The sequence below is a fragment of the Heloderma suspectum genome, chromosome 1 (genome assembly GCF_057233095.1).
Source record: "Heloderma suspectum isolate Gila_16-S chromosome 1, 16-S_ref, whole genome shotgun sequence".
NCBI lineage: Eukaryota > Metazoa > Chordata > Lepidosauria > Squamata > Helodermatidae > Heloderma > Heloderma suspectum.
In genome coordinates this window covers 32440979-32460133 of record NC_139458.1, presented here as the reverse complement: position 1 = coordinate 32460133, position 19155 = coordinate 32440979, and the positions used below count along the sequence as shown (strand labels likewise).

Genomic DNA, 19155 nt, shown 5'->3' with positions numbered 1-19155 from the left:
AGAAAAAGATAGCCTGCATCTGGAAAGAGGCCAACCTTGAAAAGGGCACAGGAGCAACATCCATTAGGACCATTCAGGCCCTGGATGTTCCAAGCAGAACAGCATAGGTGATCCTTTGCAAACACTTTTCTGTTGAGCCCGTTGTCTCATGATTTCATTTTCCTCTACTTTCCCTGTTAACACATGCAAATTGCAGATCTTGCCACAGCCACAGAAGCACCTAACCTGCCCAGTTATTATTTCTTGTTGATTTTTAGTCTTCCTCTTTAAGCCAGATGGAAGAGAAAACTATTAACCAGTTTTACTCTGTTTAACTTTGTGAGAGGCTGTGCATGGGTGGAAATTTGGCTAGCCTAACTACTCCACCTAAAAGTATTTGTGACAGTATGCCTATATATTCCAGTTGCTGGGGATCATGGGTGGGAGGGCTCAGTGATACTCATGTCCTGTTTGTGGGTTTCCCATAGGCAGCTGGGCCTGGGTGGCCATTTTGTGAACAGATTGCTGGACTAGATGGACCTTGCTCTGATCCAGCATGACTCATTATATGTTCTTATGTTCATTCCTGAAGAAGGTGGGAGCTGGCTGATATGTGTAGTTAATGAGCCCAAGCCACAAAGGGAAAAGTATAAACTGACCAGGGATAGAAGGAAGAGGATGGTGGATGGAGGAGATGACAAGGAGCCCTGTGTGTGAAGCCATAGTTTTGTTCTGGAAAGACTGTAGGAGTAGGAGGTGATGGGACTGTATAAGAGAAAAGTATCAGTCTCTGTGATGAGCCCGCTACCACTTGTTTAAAGCCGCGCTGGAAAATATTCACTTTCTCAAAGAGTTCAGAGGCTAAACTGATTCCGAGACACATTATCTTTAAAAGCTTATCACAAGTGTTTAAAACTGACAAGCCCCAGTGTTGTGCCAGACCTGAGTTAAGGGGCTGGGGGACTTCTACCTCAAAAATGAGAGATGGGAAAGATCTGTTATGGCAAGATAGCTCAAGCCTACATAACTACCTTTTGCCACCTCGGGGAGGCCTTTTGTTTAAGACAGTCACCAAGGCCCCATCTACATGAGCCTTTTACTCTAGGGTGGCTGCGAGTAGAGGTCCTTCGGTGGTAGTGACACAGTCACCACTTGGCAGCCATCTGTAGTTTTCTCCCGAAAAATGCGAATTTCCAAGGAGGCGTTTTGCTGCAATGTTTTAGTTTGCTGCAGGTTTCCCACAGTTGCGAGCTGTCTGTCCCTTCCCCAAACTGACTTCTCATTTTGGGGTGGGCATGTTGTAGGTGTGCATAGTGCTTGCATCACTCTGTGATGTTACTCCCCCCGTCCCTTTGCAGCTGCGCAGTTACGGAAGGACAGAGAGACGTTTTCAGATATTTAATCACACTTCTGCACATTTTTGCAGCTTTGTATCTTCACAATGGTTGCTTTTGGACTCAGTGCCCAAGGGCCGGGGGGAGGGCCCTTGGTGGAGGACCAACTTTTCTCCTGCCACCATTTTGGAGCAATGGGTAGGCACGTACCTCTCACGCCTTGGGTGAGTGCGAACCGTCGCAAGAGTCTCAGACTGGGGAACTGACGGACAGTTGGCACGGAAATGAAGGAGCACAGATCACCCGCATCTTAGATTCCTGCACTGAGCAGGGGGTTGGTCTTGATGGTCTTATAGGCCCCTTCCAACCCTACTATGCTATGATTCTACAATTGTATGATCTTACCTAACAAGGGACAGACAAACAGACACAACAGAACCCCAAAAATATACAACAGCCACTGAAGTATTGCACCCCCATGCTCATAGGCCTGCACAGCTGCACATTAAAATACAATGGCAAAAAAAGGGCACGGCAGAGTCTGTTGGAGAAGCCTGCAGTAAATCATGGATGTATTGCAGCAGAAGCTACTTCAAAGCTGCAATGCTGCACAGTTGCGATGGAGTGAAGGGTGGAAGCGGTGCCATGTAGATGGTGCCCAAGATCCCCCCCCCTGCTCACTCTTTCTCAGAGCTGTGATGGCCAGAGATGCTAATGCAAAGTGCCCGGTTCCCTCACATCAGGATGGAGAAGAAAGGGCATCTTTCTTCTTTCCTCTCTCTCTCTCTCTCTCTCTCTCTCTCTCTCTCTGACACTTGAAAATCAATCCCCCAAATCCAACGAGCAGTTTGGAACTGAGAACTTGGTTTTGTTTGCTTTTATTTACTAAATTCTGAGAGAAAGGATAACCCCCTGCTCTCAGTCTCCCAAATACAAAGAGATATGGTAAGCAATGATGACAATGAATGGTCAAAATGCGTACTGGTGAAAGAATCACGATCAGTCTTCAAATTGTTTATTAATGTGTGCCAATGATACTCTTGCTATGTTAGTTAGCAGTTACAAATCATTTCATGCACACTGTACATTAAACCACAACATGGGTGTAAGTGTTGCAGTCAATATGCTGGCTATATGCTATATTTAGTTCTCCACAGGGTTTACAAGTTTTCCCATGAAAAGGATGGAACGGGTTTTGGAATCTATGATTAGTAGGACAAAGGGCTTGTTGAACTTAGTTGTAATAGCCAGGGATTTGGGAACAAGTTCAATGACAGTGGTAGCTGCAGCTTCGGTGCCATTCTCGTGGACGTTCAGATAAGCTTTGTGGATAGCCTGTAATGGAAAGCAAGCAAGAATCAATCCAGAACAGAGAGCAAGATTTCATTAGATGGGGCTGTGGATTTCATTAGAAGGTTGTGCTGGTCCTTCTAAGCAAAAAGACTGTTTTAAGCATCTTAGATATACTGGTCCATTCTTGTTTCTTTACTTCTGTGATCTATTAATCTCCCTCCCCCATCAGTCCTGATGACTCCTGCATATGTCATATTCTTGCACCATATTCACTGGGGGAGTTGCCCTCTTCCTCTCTCACATCACTTCTGCCAAGGGTAGATCTAATATACATCACCATTTTTTACTCTTAAAAATATGTGTATAGGTTAAACACATGGAACTTTTCCAGTGATTACTTGTATTGTAAAAACCTGTACAGGTCACAGTCCAGGCCCAAACAGATAATGTGAAAGGAAGGACCTGTGACTGGATTTCCCAGGGTTTCCTTTTTTAATGAAGTAAAGACTGAAGGCAAAAGGAGAAGGGGACGACAGAGGATGAGATGGCTAGATAGCATCACCGATGCAATGAATATGAACTTGAGCACACTCCGGGAGAGAGCGCAGGACAGGAAGGCCTGGCGTGCTATAGTCCATGGGGTCACGGAGAGTCGGACACGACTGAACGACTGAACAACAACAACAAAGGCACTCTTAAAGGGGCAGTGGGTGGGGGGGTGACACTTTCCCCATGGGCTATTTTCCCCAATTGAAATCAGCAGATTCAGTCCTGTTCTCACCCACAGTCAAATAAGCTTTCTGAATCACCTGTGAGGTTAAGGAAGCAGGAATTAACACAGACCACTGACAGATCTTCTTTGTACTGGAGAAAGAACCACTGGATTGTTTCATAGACTTTGAGTCATCCATACATTTCAAATTAGATTGGGAACGTAAGCCAGTGGCAGTCTCAGCAGTACGAGCTCCAGGTTTTGAGAACCCTTGGTGAGTCTGCCTTCTCGTCACCATGGTACCCAGCTGCTATTGTTCGTTCCTCATCCTCTTTCTCTTCATTACAACCACTTTCTTGATAGGCAGAAAGCCAGAGAACAAGTAGGCAGAGGACCTATGCCTGCAATTTACATTACAACTGCATGCCTTTTGGCAATGTATTGTGGGTCTGATCCAGATTGGGTCCATGGGCTGTATCCAATGGGGCACTGATGCCCTGCTACTGCTGTTGCCCTTCTGCTAGCGGCACCCATCGCATGTGGAACAGAGATCTAGTGCTTCCAGGGGCAACAGGAAGCAAGCGGAAATGCTTTTTTTATGGGATGGGGCAGGTCAGTGGAGTTTGGCCTCTGGGGGAGATAGCCAGAGCATAAAAGCTGAAGGAACAGGACGTTAGTCTGTGTCCCATCACACCAATGAGGAACGAAGCCATTCCCACCACAGAGTCAGTGTGAGGTTGCAAAAACAGAGCCATGGGTGTTGTAAAAGTGGCTCTGTCTGAGGAACTTGGAAGTTGGAACACGGAGGAGTTTCTTGGAGGAGTTTCTTGGGTGGAAAGGCACACTTGGGAAGGGGGATGTTTGGACAGAATTATCTCCCTTCATGCATTACAGAGCCAGCGTGGTTTAGTGGACAGAGTGTTGGACTGGGAGTTGGGAGATCTGGGTTCTAGTCCCCACTGGGTCATGGAAACTCACTGGGTGACTTTGAGCCAGTCACAGACTCTCAGCCCAACCCACTTCACAGCGGTGTTGTTGTGAAAGGTAAAATGGAGGAGGAGAAGGATTATGTATATTGCCTTGGGTTCCTTTGGAGGAAAAAAGGCGGGATATAAAGGTAATAAATAACAACAACAACAACAACAACAACGAATTACTCATGTGAAGCATTAAAAGGTGTAGAAAGGGGTTGCAGGACCTTGTCTGTAATGTGGACAATGCACAGCACCTCCTGGTCCTGCCCTTGCCCCTGCAATCCATGAATGTGTATAGATGCCTGAGGCTGGGACATCTAAATGTGTACACCTTGTGGAGGAGGGTGCCTGGACAACATTTCCTCAGTAGAGATCTTCTCTCATAGCTGCCTCACACATGACATTTTTCACACACTGAGGTGAGACAACCTCTGCATATGAAAAGTAGGGATATCCATCGCCAGGAAATCCAGTTGGCTCAATGGAGTTCTGCAGTGTGTACAACTCACTTTGGGTCAAATAGCTGAGCTGTGGACTGTTCCCCAAACTCTAGGAACTATTTTGCACATTTCTGTAGGAGGGGATGGGAAAGCTTCTGCAATTTGCACAAATTACAGCTGAATGATTTGTGCAAATCATGGCTGAATTGGCAAAAGCTACGCAAACTGGGCCATAATTTGCATAAATTTGGCAATAATTTGCACAAATTGCTCAGAAATTTGGGCAAACTGCAGAACCTTCCCCAAAAATTAAATGTGCAAAATGTCCTGAAAATCTGTGAACTGGCCTGACTCGCTGCCGATCGAGTCAGGCACTACTGTGGGAACCAAAATGAAGTCAGGGGGCGGGGGCGAACCTAGGGAAACCCGTCTAACTCCACCCCCCAAACAATTTTTCTGGCATCCCTAACAAGAAGGGGTGTGCCTCCATATATATTGGCATGTGTGAAAAAATTGCACAATTGTGTATTATACTGCAATTACACCCATTTGGGACGTGGTGTGCACATGTTCTCCTTTTGTATGGAGAACATGCTCATGTGCGAAGCAGCATCCAGAGAGAGAGATCATAGCATCATGGAATCAGAGAATAGTAGGTTTGGAAGGGGTCTGTAAGACCATCGATCCCAACCCCCTGTTCAATGCAGGAATCTAAGTCAAATGACAGATGGCTGTCCAGTTTCATCTTGAATGCCTCCAGTGTGAGGGAGCCCACTACCTCCCTGGGTTATTTGGTTCCATTGTCATATTCCTCTAACAGTCAGGAAGTTTTTCCTGATATTCAGCCTGAATCTGGCTTCCTGTAACTTGAGCCCATTATTCCGTGTCCTGCACTCTGGAATGATCGAGAAGAGATCCTGGCCTTCCTCTCTGTGACAACCTTTCAAGTACTTGAAGAGTGCTATCATATCTCCCCTCAGCCTTCTCTTCTTAAGGCTAAGCATGCCCAGTTCTTCCAGTCTCTCCTCACAGGGCTTTGTTTCCATTCCCCTGATCCTCTTCATTGCCCTCCTCTGAACCCTCTCCAGTTTGTCTGCATCCTTCTTAAAGTGTGGTGCCCAGAACTAGAACACAGTACTCCAGATGAGGCCTAACCAGTGCTGAGTAGAGAGGAACTAGTACTTCACATGATTTGGAAGTTATACATCAATTAATGCAGCCCAAAATAGCATTTCCTTTTTTTTTTTGCAGCCACATGACATTGTTGACTGCAATGCAATACTCTGCAAGTACTCTAGTTCTCACATTATATTTCTTGGTACCTTCACTCAGCAGTGTACCTGTGGACTAAAAGGTCACTTGGAAGTTTTGGGTTCAATTCTTCTAGCATGATACATTTGAAAAGAATACCTTGGAAACTTTCAAGTCAGGCTTCCCAGTGATTCCAGATAAATCTGCTTGGTTTGTGAATACATCGGTAACTCCCAATCTTCTTAATATATCTTTAACATCATAGCTACCGGAGAGGGAAAACCTTGGAAGGTAGAGATGTATTCTCCTATTGAAAGAAGAAGCAGAGCCTGATGAGTTATCATTCCGAAAAAATATATGCAAGATTCAATGTATAGTAACGTACCATTTGGCAAGGGGGAAAGTATTGAGACTTAAATATTTATTTTAAGCATATTAATAGTAATACAGTTTTAAATTAAAATGCTTTTTCCTTTTAATAATTTTGGGTTAAAGCATTTTTATGAGCTTTCATTTTGCATGAATATTAATCATGCAGTCAAAGAAATGGATCCAATATGGGTGATTTAAAGGCACATAGGGCTATGCTGACTCCACAATTTAGCCTCTATTATTGGTAGAAAGTAGTTTTCAAAAGCCCATGGGGCTTTCTGCTGTTACACTGATGCCTATGGGGCAGATACCCCCCACCCTTGGTGGAACTCCTCTCTTATGGTCTTTCCTCCAGTCCTCCCTCTCTGTGTTTTAATCATGCAAAATAATAACAGCTCTGAAGTATGTTAGGCTGGGAGATGGTGCATGGTTCAATATCATCCAGCAAGGAGGGATTGGACTCAAAGCATCCCCAGTCCAGTTCTAACACATTACAGCATATCGGCTTACCGTTCTCTCAATGAATTTTCCCATTTCAACAGAACATCTTTCCCCAGAGCATCTTCCACTTGCTTCAGTTTTCCTTGGTCAGGCAGAATGAACAGCGCTGAAGCATTGCCCTTATATGGCAGCTGCACCACCTGGCAGGACAGATCCCTGTCATAGTACTTCTTAAATATGCCGTCTTTGTTCATCATAGGAACTTTCACTGTAGTTTTCTCATCCACAAAGAAGTCTTCGCTTCTAGTGTTCTCATGATTGAAAGGATTTTCCCAATATGCTTATGAAGAGAAAGGCATGACAATGTAGGTTATTTCCATAACATCTGTTCACGTTAGGGGTGAAAAAATATTTCACGCAAATTCAAAAGCCAATCAGATATCAGGATTTGAATATAGCCCTTTGGAATTGCAGACAGTCTCAATTTTCCCTTTTGAAATACACACAATTCAGAATTCATTAACACATCAAGATGATGGAAGAAAGTGAGGTGGGTGGCTACCAGGAAGAGGACCTTTTCTGCTGTGGCACACCGGCTATGGAATGACCTCTCTAGAGAGTTTCACCTGGCACTTACATTGTACTCCTTTTGGCACTGAGTGAAGTCCTTTTTATTTCCCAGCATTTTAGCACTCTAGTCTTTTAGCTCTGCTGTTTTAATCTGTATTTTAAATCTCTGCGTTGCTGCTAGGTTTTTTTCTGGCTATATTTTTTTAATGTTGTAGTTTTAAGCTTTCATATTGTTTAATGTTGTACTTCATGGTTTTGATTTTTGTGAACTGCCTGCAGAGCTTCAGCTATTGGGAAGTATAGAAAATAAATGAATAAAGGGTGAGGGACTGTGAAGGGTTGAGGCCTACAGAGGGAAGGAAAAGAAAAAAGGTCAGGCTTAGAGGCCTGGAGTTATTTGTTGGGAGGAAGTATTCCTGAGAGGAGTAGTTTCATTTCCCTGGTTAAGTTTCAGTGTCATTTCCCCAGTTAAGTTTAGTTTCTTCAGGTTTGAAACAGTACTTTCAGTTTTGAGGGAGGAGGGTATATAAAGAGAGCGAGAGAGCCAGTAAGAGCAGAATTAGGGAGACCAGAGCCAAAAGAGAGAGCAAGAAGAAGCAGCCCGTAGAAGTCTAAGTACAGCTAGGGTAAAGGAACTTGCATGCATTTTACAACTTTTATTTTCTCTGGTTGGGGTATCCTAGGAGCTGAGGACTTTTTTTCTGTCTAAATATGCATAGGATTGCACCCTTAAATAGAAATCCAGTATATTATACCATACTGGAGAAGATTGACCATGTAACCTGTGTGCCTTCTCAGTATGCTGTCCAGGTGCTAACTGTGGATGGCAACTTCAAGGCTCCTGCTCTCCCTCCTAATGGTTGACTTCAAACCGGACCTGGACTGAACAGCCTATCAAATAGTGGACTCTCCTCTGCCAGCTCTACACTGTCTTCTGTAAAGTAGGTCACCTGGCCACCCTGTTAATGGCTCCATCTCTTCATGGAACAATTGAAGGCCATGCATGGGACTTCACTTCCTCCAGATGGCCAGATAGGTAGAAAGCTGAGGGGTTCTGAATGAGCCCTGCTTCACCAGCCCTAATCTTTGGCACTGCCCATTCCTGAGGCCCTGAGGGAGACGAAGGGTAGGTTGAGGGAGAAACTAAAGCTTCCGCTAATTGGCTTCTTAACATCAGTCTAAATGCATGTGGCCCCAGTTTGGATCAGGACAATGGGAATTCAGGAGGGTGAATTTAAGCTCTCCCTCCCAGTTTGGGCCCCAAATTCCACCCTGCTGCAGGAGGGTGAGGTTTAAAAAAAGAGAAAAAAATATCTGTGTTTTGCAACCCGCAAACACCACCCTCGCTTTTTAAAGGGAAAAAGTTTGTCTGTAGCCAGCCAAGCTAAGGAGGTGCAACGCTTCCCATATCCCATCTTCAGAAAAGGGCTTCATCCCAGGGAAAGCTATGCATTTCTAGGAGGTTGTACAACACATGTATCCTCTGCCCATCTACCCAGTCCTTCAGAGTGAGTGCGTCTGCTTCTGTTAGTTGGCCCTTTTTTAAAAACCTTTATTTAGTTGGAGCTCCAACCATTTAGAACTTGGCCAGAGCTTCTGTTTTCAACAGGCTGGTCCCCCTTTCTTCTTCATCAAGCCATCACTGCCAAAACCAGTGGGAAAAAATCCCCTGGAGAGGTTGTCTTGGTGGCTCAGTGGGCCTTTCATCTAGCCTCCACAATAAAGTTTTATTTTATTTATTATTGCATTTATATCCCGCCTTTTTTCCTCTTGCAAGGAACCCAAGGCGGCTTACATTATCCTCCTCCTCTCCATTTTATCCTCACAACAACAACCCTGTGAGGTAGGTTGAGCTGAGAGTGTGTGACTGGCCCAAAGTCACCCAGTGAGCTTCCATGGCCGAGTGGGGACTAGAACCCGGATCTCCCAGCTCCCAGCCCAACACTCTTGCCACTACACCACACTGGCTCTCAAGTTCTAGAAGAGGAAACAAGAGGAAGCCTCCTGAAGTAAAAGTAAATAAGCTGTGTACCCTACACAGTTCCCTTCTCCTCCTCCTTTCCTGCCACAGTAACTGTCCCTCAGGAACCCACCCAGTTGCACCTCTGTCCAGCAGAACAAATTCCCCTCAAAATCGCTACTTCCATCCAGCTCTAAATGCTCACCCCAACTCCTTTGTTCCTCTTCTCTTTCTACTCTCATGAGTGTTAGGGAGTCCTGGTTACCCAATTCCCACCTTCTTGCCATACCACCCCTAACATACTCCTCCCCTTGCAAACCAAACAGCACACATGTGTCTGCAGCCTCACGTTTAGGCATGAAACCCAGCTTCACTGAAAATGCAACTATTCCCCCCACACCACCATTTTAGTATAGTTCTTGGTGAAGGCTGAAGTGCTCAGTGCTGATGTTATGTTTATAGCAAATGCTTTATCAAGTTACTTTCCCCCAAATCAGCTTGTGCATTTTAAATTCATGTTGCACTCAATGAATGTGGCAAGTGGTGTTACCCCCAAATCTTCTGTGAGTGTGGATCCTTTGGGTGGGGTTGCCTTTTTAGCCATAGATGTTGTATTGCCAATGTCAAAAAGGCCCTTTGAGCAAATGTGTCTCATGAGAACGTGTGCAATTTTGTACATGTTTCTAGATGGGCAACACATTCAGTAACACACTGCTTAAAGTTTGGACATATCAAGGGATTTTACAAGTCCATTTGACTTACCTTTCAAGAAAATATAGTTTACAAGAACCATTACAACATATGGATCGAGATCCTTGACAACATCAACTAATTTCCCTTGGGTTTTCTTCTTTATGTAGCTATTGATCTGCTTCTCAGCTTCTAGGGGATTCTTGAAGTTAGTAGGAAAAACTTCTGCTTGATAAATATGTCTGGTATCTTTCAAGAATTTCTTTAGGACCTTCAGTTGGTAATCTGTGAAAATGGCATTCCCAATGCTCAACTCGATTTCAGCTTCAGGGCAGTTTAGCACATGGAGGAGATGGTGAAAACCTTCATGTATGTCCTGCTCACTGATCTCTGTCTGGTTAAAGCCAAGTCCTGACAACAGCTGATTCAACGTGGTGGATTTAGCCCCCAGTGATAGCGTGGCAAAGGCAATGGAAATGCTCAGAGGAGAAAAGAAAATGTTTTCAGCAGTCTCTGAAGTAACCTTGTGATAGAACCTAAAGGCAAAGTCGGCATTGCCTGGGGCTACCTTAAATATGAGCGAATTGCTGCAATATTTGCCAGGGTGTTTGGGGTGGCAGTTGGCAACAGCAAAGAGCCCAGCAAAAAGCAAACACAGAGTGAAATTAGACATTGTGTTCCTCTGGAAGTAACCTGAACAGAAAGAACAACACAGCCATTACAGAATTCAATGTCTTAATGAAATATGGTTTTTCATGTTAATATGAGGTACAATCTTTCTTTCTTGCTTGAGCTTTTTAGAGGTATTTGCTCTGTAGAAACATGGGAATATCAGACACTGCTTTATATGGAGTAAGACCCTTGGTCCATCTAGCCCAGTATTGTCGACACTGACTGGCAGCAGCTCTTGCAGATTTCAGGGAGGATTCTTTCCTTGCCCTACCTGGAGAAGCCTGGGACCTTCGAACCTGGGACCTTCTGTGTGCGAAGTCAGTGCTCTATCACACTGAGCTATGGCCCCTCCCTGAGCTATGGCAGCTTGGTTATGTGGGTTGATTGATGGGGGCCAGTTCGCTGGAGGGTCAAAGCTTACATTTTGGACTTGTTCAAACTTTGTCCTCTTTTCAAAGTTTTTTAAGAAGTGCTTGCGTTTCTTTTAGGCAGAAGCAGAGGAGCAAAGCAGCCTTGCTGCAGGATGAATCTCCTCATGGATGAGGCAGATTGTAATGGGGCTAAACAACAACAACACAGTGGAGCTGTCTTAGTGTGGAGGCACGAGTGCCTCTATAATATGAACAATCGCTCCGCCTATCTTCTATTCACTTATATTTGCACTATTCAAATGACCTAACTCTGATTGATACACAAGCGTCTGGCATTTTCTACTGATCATTCAAAAGTTTCACCCCCACCTCACTCGTAGGAAGTGTTGTGGCTCAGAAATGGCCAAAGGTTCAAGATTTTACCGATGAAGGGAGAAAAAAAAAAGATTCCTGAGGAGAAATGGGATTCATGGCTTGGCATTCCAAGAGCATGTGGCAATGTGGATTGATTTAAATCTAGTGAATTTATCTCCAAGGAAAAAAGCCCCAAAGATTAATTTAAATCATGGATGTGAATGATGGAGTGATAAATCAAAGTAGGGGTGATAGGATTACAATAGCCCCCTCTTTGAGGTGGGCAGTTCACCATGAGCAGTCATGCTTCAAGTTTGGGTTCGCACCTTATATCTACCCTCCCTACTACTCACCTCTGCAACACTGGGCTAATTAAAGTCTTCATAGAAACTGTTGGATCCAAGTAATGGAGACAGAAACGCAGCCACTAATTTAAAATATTTAGCAAATGCGTTTGCTTTGCTTTCAAAGATGGTAGCAGAATATACTGGGAACAAGCAACACACATACATTAAAGCACAATTTTCAAAACCCAGTATTATACCTCGCTCACCTAGGTCAAATGATGCTCCAGGTTTAGTCAGATGGCCAAGCTTCACCCCAGCAGAAGAGAATGAGGGTGGATCAGGTGCCCAAGGAAGCCAAGGTTGTGCCTGCTGTGGTTCCTCAGCGATGGAGAGCACAAGGCGGATTTGAGCAAGGCACACAGAGTAGTGGCTACACTTGGAGTGGTGGTCTTTCTCACTGAGACTTTCCACTTCTTGGCTAGTGGAATCTTATAAGGAGAAGTCCTCAATGCATTCCAGTGCAACCCCAGTAGTCATCAAACCCCTCCCTCAGCAGGTTTCCCAAATATCCAATCATATTGTCCAGCAGCATGCTATATTTCTGCAACATTATGCAAGTGACCTTTTGAAGAAATTTATGTCGCTGTCTTAACAAGGACGTGACTGTGTGTGTGTGTTTGTGCATGTTAAGCAGAGGTACGCAATTGCTGCATGCTCCCTGAAGATCATATCTACAGAAAGGACATGAGAGATGCCTCTGAGAAGGTATAGATGGCATGATCAACCAGTCTAACTGGTCTCCATCTCTCTAGCTTTGACAAGGTTGCATCAGTTTAGACATTTTCCTTTAAGGATGAGCCATACCTCAGTGGCAGATGAGACGTTTTGCATACTTAAGGTCCCAGGTTCAATCACTGGCATATCCTGGTAAGGCTGGGAAAACCCCAGTCTGAAACCTGGAGAGCCAGTCAGTGTAGTAGGCAATACTGAGCTAGATGGCTTAGTGGTATAATTTTGTATGATGCTGCATCTACTGTTGCATCTTGGGCCCAACCAAGGTACCATTCAGGGCAATAGTCAAATTGCATTTCCTTGGGGCTTGGGGCCTAAGAGTTGCTTTCTGATGTTATATGTTTCCAGTGAGCCACTTATGGAGGAATCCCAGTGAAGTTACTAGGATTATAGCCCTATAATCCTAGTGCCATGAGTATAAATGTAAGCATTAGTATTTGCCTGCGAAAGCACAGCAAACATTCTTCCCAAAGGCTTTGCTTAGCACATCTCTGGTCTGTGACACAGATGACTGTATTGCATTGCATTGTGCCTGATGGGGAAATGATTAGGCCACTGTCTACCTAAACTTTAAGTCCTAATGTCTGTTAGCATTAGCAAACTCGCTTTGTTCTTTCTGAACTGGAGAATCATTATCTTCCATATAACTCAAAATTCTGCATAGTTATACATTACTTGAAGCTGGCTAATTTACTTTAATTTCATTTCAGTTCTCAAAACGTCCTATTCTCCACTGGCAAACACACCTAGCACAGTAGTAGGAGTGATGGATGTGATATTTGCCTCTCTGTCCTCCTTTCAGCTTATTTTCCATTTTTGTATATCTAGGGTCCTGAAAGTGGGACAGTAACTGGGATGTGTTGGGATCCATTAGATTCTTGCTCACCTGGTTTGCATGTAATGACAACCATGAGTATGGGTTGCCATTGAATTGTGGGTTGTTGTTGAGTCATAGCTTGTTGTTGCATGTGAACCATGCAGTATGGTTAAACTACATGTTCTTCTTAGCTACAAACAACTCAAGACTACCTAACCTAACAACAAACCATGGGGTGTCTTCCAGAGGTGTTCATGATTAATAAACCATAGTTAAACCATAATGCAGGATTCACACATAACGACTACCCATGATTCAACAACAACCCACAATTAAATAGCAAGCCATACTCAACCCATACTCTGAGTTGCCATTACATGTGTACCAGGCCAGTACCTCCAACCTCTGCTCCTCCCCTCTGCCTCCTCACCCAAGGTCAGAGCTCTGACCTCAGGTAAGGAAGCTGTCATGTTGCTTTCTGCAGAGGCTGTGAAGGGGAGGTGGGGGAGGAATGGGTGGGGATATCCCTATATATCCCTATTCAGATTTCCCCTTCTGAGGTCATAACAATGTCTATGGCCTTAGGTGGGCCATATTGTTTTTATTTAATGCCCTATCTCTAATACAATGAAACATAATAGCAATTTAAAATTTTACAGGTTGAGAATTGGCTTTGGGGATAGTTACGGACATCTGGCACTTCTGCTCTCATCTCCAGTTTTCACCAAGATTGCCTGTTAAACAGAGTTCTGTTGAAGGCTTAAATTGCATCATTTAATTGCTACAGTTAAATGGCCTGCACACTTTCATTTTTCACTGTCACTAACTCATGAGAAAATAGGCCTGCTTCTAAGAACAATACCATATAAACAATATGTAGGCAATGCAATGCACATAATACAGCACACGTATAATGTTCAACCACATATTTTAATTTCACTTCTGTAATGTTAGGAACCTTTTGCATTATTACTATTATTCAAAATATGTATAGATAAAATATTGTATGGTAGCTTTTATCATTTCATCTTTTCATCATTTCATTAAGACATCACTTAGGCTGCAATCTTATACTGTCACAGCATATGAATGTAATGTGTATTGTTGATAAGAAATAACTGTATTCCATAGGAGTGCTATTCCTAATTATCTGTGTATGCTGACTGTAACTGATCAGTAACAGATGTGCTTAGTTCGGTGTATGTGGTGAGAGATAACTGTGAGTAATGGAAAGCATTCTTGGAAATGAGAAAGGAGGTTGACACAAGTGGGTTGGTTAAGTATTGGAAGCAGAAAGCTGCTTAGCTTCATCTAGTTGTTACTGGTGTCAGTGGCAAAACTGGCTACATTGGGAGAGAAATAGGAGTAGTGGTATGACCAAGTGTGAAATGTACGATGAGATCATCAACATAAAGGTTATAAAAAGCAAGGTTTTGATCTGATTGCCCAGAGAGATCCTGGGAAAATGAGAAGCCTACCAAACATGATTACCTAAGCTCTGCCAACCATGCTTGCCAGATAGGTAACCTATAAGATCTTAATGATAACTGCTTTGTTGGTTGAGAGGAATCGAACTTTATTTTTACTAAGAAATATGCTAGCTATGATTTCTATTATGCTTCTGATCATCCTAATTGCATCACATATAGTAACTTGTTTTGCTTGTTTCATCATTTCCAAGTTTTGTTATTCTTTAATACTGTTTGAGCAATAAATATATTTTTTTTGTGGTACCACTTTGTGTTATTTGGCTTGAGGGACCACAACCCATATAAATTAGTTCTTGAAGCCCAGAAGCCTCAGCTGGGATTTACACATCTGTTGCTGAGCGGGGTCTGTCAGTATAGCTGTTGTTTTCTCACTCAGGTGAGTCACAGACACACTTGTTCAAGTAAGAGAAATGACCTAGTCGGATGGAGTGGGAATGAGTCTCCTGTCTCAATACTACTTACCATGGGGTAAGTCCCACTGAACTCAAGTAGGCTTCTTTCTGAACAGACAAGTATAGGATTACAGTGTCACCTTGCAATCTAAACACATTTACTGGGGAGTAACTCACACTGACCACAGTGGGATTTACTTCTGGGTGCACAAAATCTCACTTCTGACTTCTCAGCATCGCACTGTTAGTTAACTGGCTCTCAGTTGTATGAGTTAATTAAGTCCAACAATAATTAAAAAAAATATTCTGGATTTAACACAGAGCAACCCATTCCACAAATATTGAAGTTAATTGCAGACATGGGTGGGGAAACAGCTAACAAAGCCCTCAGGAACCCATGTGGTAATACCTCCAATAAAGACATGAAATATGGACCCCACACACATGAAACATAGAATATCTATACAAGAGTTCCAACCTCAAAAACTTTAAGGGCTGGTGAGACTTGTTCTATTCCTGTAAAAGCTAAGGACTGCTTGGAAAATGTATATAAAAACAAGAAAATCTTGAGCTGTTGTAACAGTCTTTTCCTGTTTCCTCCTGATGAAAAGTGAATGCCTAAGTCCTTAAAGTTTTCAACTTGTTCTAACCAGGAGCTGAAATTTCTTATAAGACAAGAATTTTTCCGAGGCTTGACATTTTCTCCTGCCCCTAGAAAATGAAGTCTACTTTGCCAAATTTTCTCTGAATATTCCTCACCATTTGTTGACATGGCCACCATTTCCCACCACCCAGTGTGCAACTGCTTTCGTTGCCCTGATGGACAACCTATTCCAGGAGAAGGACAAGGGCTGCCCTTCTGTTAATGCTGTTGTTGGACCACTTAGCAACTTGCAATACCATTGCACATTGTATCCTTCTGGGCCACTGATCCGTGTTAGCAAGACTGGCTGAATAACTGACTCCACGAAGTGAGGACATGACACCTTGAACCTCCAGGGCATCTCCTGCACTAAATGCCCGTTGTTCTGTTTTTAAATAGATCGTAGATAACGAGCTATCAAATTACCCCATTGTGTTCCGCTTCAGTTTCCTCCATGAGAAGAGGAAAAGCAGCAAGAAGAGGAGTCAGATCAGTGAAAGATAATGGAAGACTCAGATAGGGGGAGAAGGAGGGGGAAGGGGGTGGGGGAAAGGGAAGCACGTGAAAAAGGGAGCCGTTTTGAGCCTGCATTTAAAATGGAGGCAGAAAGCCATCTCAACTGCAGGATTTTAGCCTGGTGTAGAGATGCCCTTGGTTAAAGTAGCAAAAATGTCTTTGGCTCTGCCTTGCTGGTAGGCAGTGTTTTCTGCATGAATCCAGGGAGCTGATAAGGTCTGCATAGTGGGTGACCCCCACTTTTATATACGTAAGAGCAGATTAACCCTTTGGTGAAACTTTTTATTAGTGCCATCTCCTGCCATCATGATTCCAACAAAAGGGATGGGCTTTGGAGGCAATCAATGTGCCCCAGATTTCTGTTCCTTCCCAGGTGGAAATCTGTAGGAGGTGGCACTGGAGGACTATTGGTCCGGCCCATGCCAGTTATGCTCCGGGGTGCTGCAGTGCTCTATTTTGTCCCCATGGAAGGATGTGTAAGAGTTAAATGGTTTTCTAGGATTAGTAATGGACAGGATGAGGGCCAATAAACTAACTCTGTGTGCTCTGTTTGTATGGTACCTCATATTGACATGTCACACCAATTTTATTTCTTCTGTGAGCTCTCTTGTCAACTGCACTTATTTCTCTCTGGAGGCTTGATGGCATGACTTGATTTCTGAGGATATGTTCAGTAGAGGGCCCCAGCTTGCATTTCAGCATTATTCAAACTCCATTTGCCTTTCCAGACAATTAAAACAAACCCTCTTTCTTTTATCATCATCATCATCATCACTTAATTTGTATGCCGCTTTTCCACAAAAAGTGCCCAAAGTGGCTAACAAAACAGCAACACAACAACATTATAATAGGACCTCATTGCAATCATAAACAACTAATTTCACTGATACTGACATACTAACTTGTCAGATTAATTAGAAAATAGGCAAAATCAAACATTGCAACTCAACGCAATATCAATTTAGCCAGAATAACAGGAGCAAAGTGATCTTGCTTTATTGACAAGCATGACAGATAGGTGGCGAAAACACCCTTTGTTGTCTATATAGGTGTATTTGCTGCTGCTATTATTAAAAAGTTTGATTAATAACTTAATTAATAACATTTTAATTAATAACTTTTCATTAATAACTTTTAGCTTGAACACATGGCAATTGAGGCTTATGGCTAGAGATGTATGAGAAATCTGTTTCAGTTTATTTTTGTTGAGGATTCATCCAGTTCACATTTTCTGGATCAAGCATGGACTTGGACACAATCTGCAGTTGAACTCTGTACATTTCCGAGTTTGTAGCGTCATTTGTGGACCCTCCAAAATGTATTTGACAGCATGCGTACATTTGAAAAATGCACATAAAAATGTGTACATTTGAGAAATGCACACTAATTAGGGATGGTGGAGAATTCCGCCACGGATTTCAGTGAGGCCGAATGCACTGGCATTTGACCCCCTGAAATCTGTGGTGGAATGGCCTGCCCCCCCGCCCCCCGTGGATTCCCCCTGGGATGAGACTTACCTGGGGCGGATATTCCGAACAGCGGCGGCTCCAGCGGCGGAGGCGGCAGCTGGTCTTTAGACCAGCTGCCGCGGCCGCCATTTGCATTCTGGTCTTTGCCGTGATAGGCTGCATAAGTCTTTACGTAGCCTATCACAGCAAGCCAATAAAAAAAACAACAACAACTGGCATATGCAAATGGCGGCAGCTACGGCGGCTGCCATTTGCGTTCCTTATTTTTCACTGTTTTAGTCTCCATAAATATTTACGTAGACTATTACAGTGGAAAAAAAGGGGAATGCAAATAGCATAGTGGGCGCTATTTGCGTTCCTTTTTTATTTGCTGTTTTAGCCTACTTAAATATTTACATAGGCTAAAACGGTGGGGGGGGGGAAAGGAACACAAATAGCGCCCACTATGCTGTTTGCATTTCCCTTTTTCCTCGCCATAATAGTCTACGTAAATATTTACGTAAACACGGTGAAAAATAAGTTATGCAAATGGCGGCTGCTGTAGCCGCCACCATTTGTGTACGCCGGTGTTTTTTGTTTTTTTTTACCTCGCCGTGATAGGCTACATAAGTCTTTACGTAGCCTATCATGGCGAGGTAAAAAAACAAACAAACACCGGCGTTAGTCTATCATGGCTCCCTGGCTGGACGCAAATGGTGGCCGCTACGGTGGCTGCCATTTGCATCCACACCAGCCAGTCCGCGGCCGGAAGTCTGGCTGCGGACGGCCCTGGCCAGCTGCTCCGCGGAGCCGCCACGGAGCAGAGCCGGCCGTCGAAGATTCGGGGGGGGGGGGAGACTGGATCGCCTCCCCCCCCATCGAGGATTCCAGGGGGAGGGATGGAGCGCCTCCCCCCCACCACAAACACAATCCGTGAAAAGGTAAGTGACTTTCGTACATCCCTAACACAAATACACTTTAATCAATGGGAGAAGAATGCATGCACTTCAAAGGCATGCACAACTGATGCGTACGCTTGGAAAACTATGCACAAAAATGTGGATGGATTTTCATGCAAAAAGCAAAAACCAAAGTTCGCCATCTGATATGGACGCGAGTCAGAACAAGTGTTTGAGATGGAATTCAGTGATCTTTGGTCTGAGTTTTGCTGATTCACAAATCCCTACTGCTTATGAGTTTTACTTAGGTAGAAGTAGGGATGGTGTGGGTGCCCAATTTGGTCTGGGAATCCAGTGAAAGCACCCCTACCAGCACCCCCAAGCCCTGCTCGCCAAGCACCTGCCCCTGCTCGCTCCTTGCTTGCCCGTGCTCAGCCAACAGCCTGCACTCACCCCGG

At 43.9% G+C, this 19155-nt stretch overlaps 1 protein-coding gene across 2 annotated transcripts in view; it reads right to left on the bottom strand.

Moving 5' to 3' along the window:
* Positions 1–2189: 2189 nt before the first annotated feature.
* LOC146357071 (alpha-1-antiproteinase-like) overlaps positions 2190–19155 on the bottom strand; it is a 36099-nt gene continuing 19133 nt past the window's right edge. Inside the window, exons 2-5 of one of the 2 annotated variants that reach the window (XM_084839908.1) lie at positions 10089–10709; positions 6866–7136; positions 6143–6290; positions 2190–2648 (exon numbers count right to left, since the gene is read on the bottom strand). In XM_084839908.1, coding sequence (XP_084696034.1) covers positions 2457–2648; positions 6143–6290; positions 6866–7136; positions 10089–10689 — 1212 coding nt within the window. In that variant the 5' untranslated portion in view covers positions 10690–10709 and the 3' untranslated portion in view covers positions 2190–2456. Of the gene's footprint in view, positions 2649–6142; positions 6291–6865; positions 7137–10088; positions 18093–19155 lie in introns of those variants that run through there. The other variant, XM_084839917.1, reaches the window with a different exon arrangement.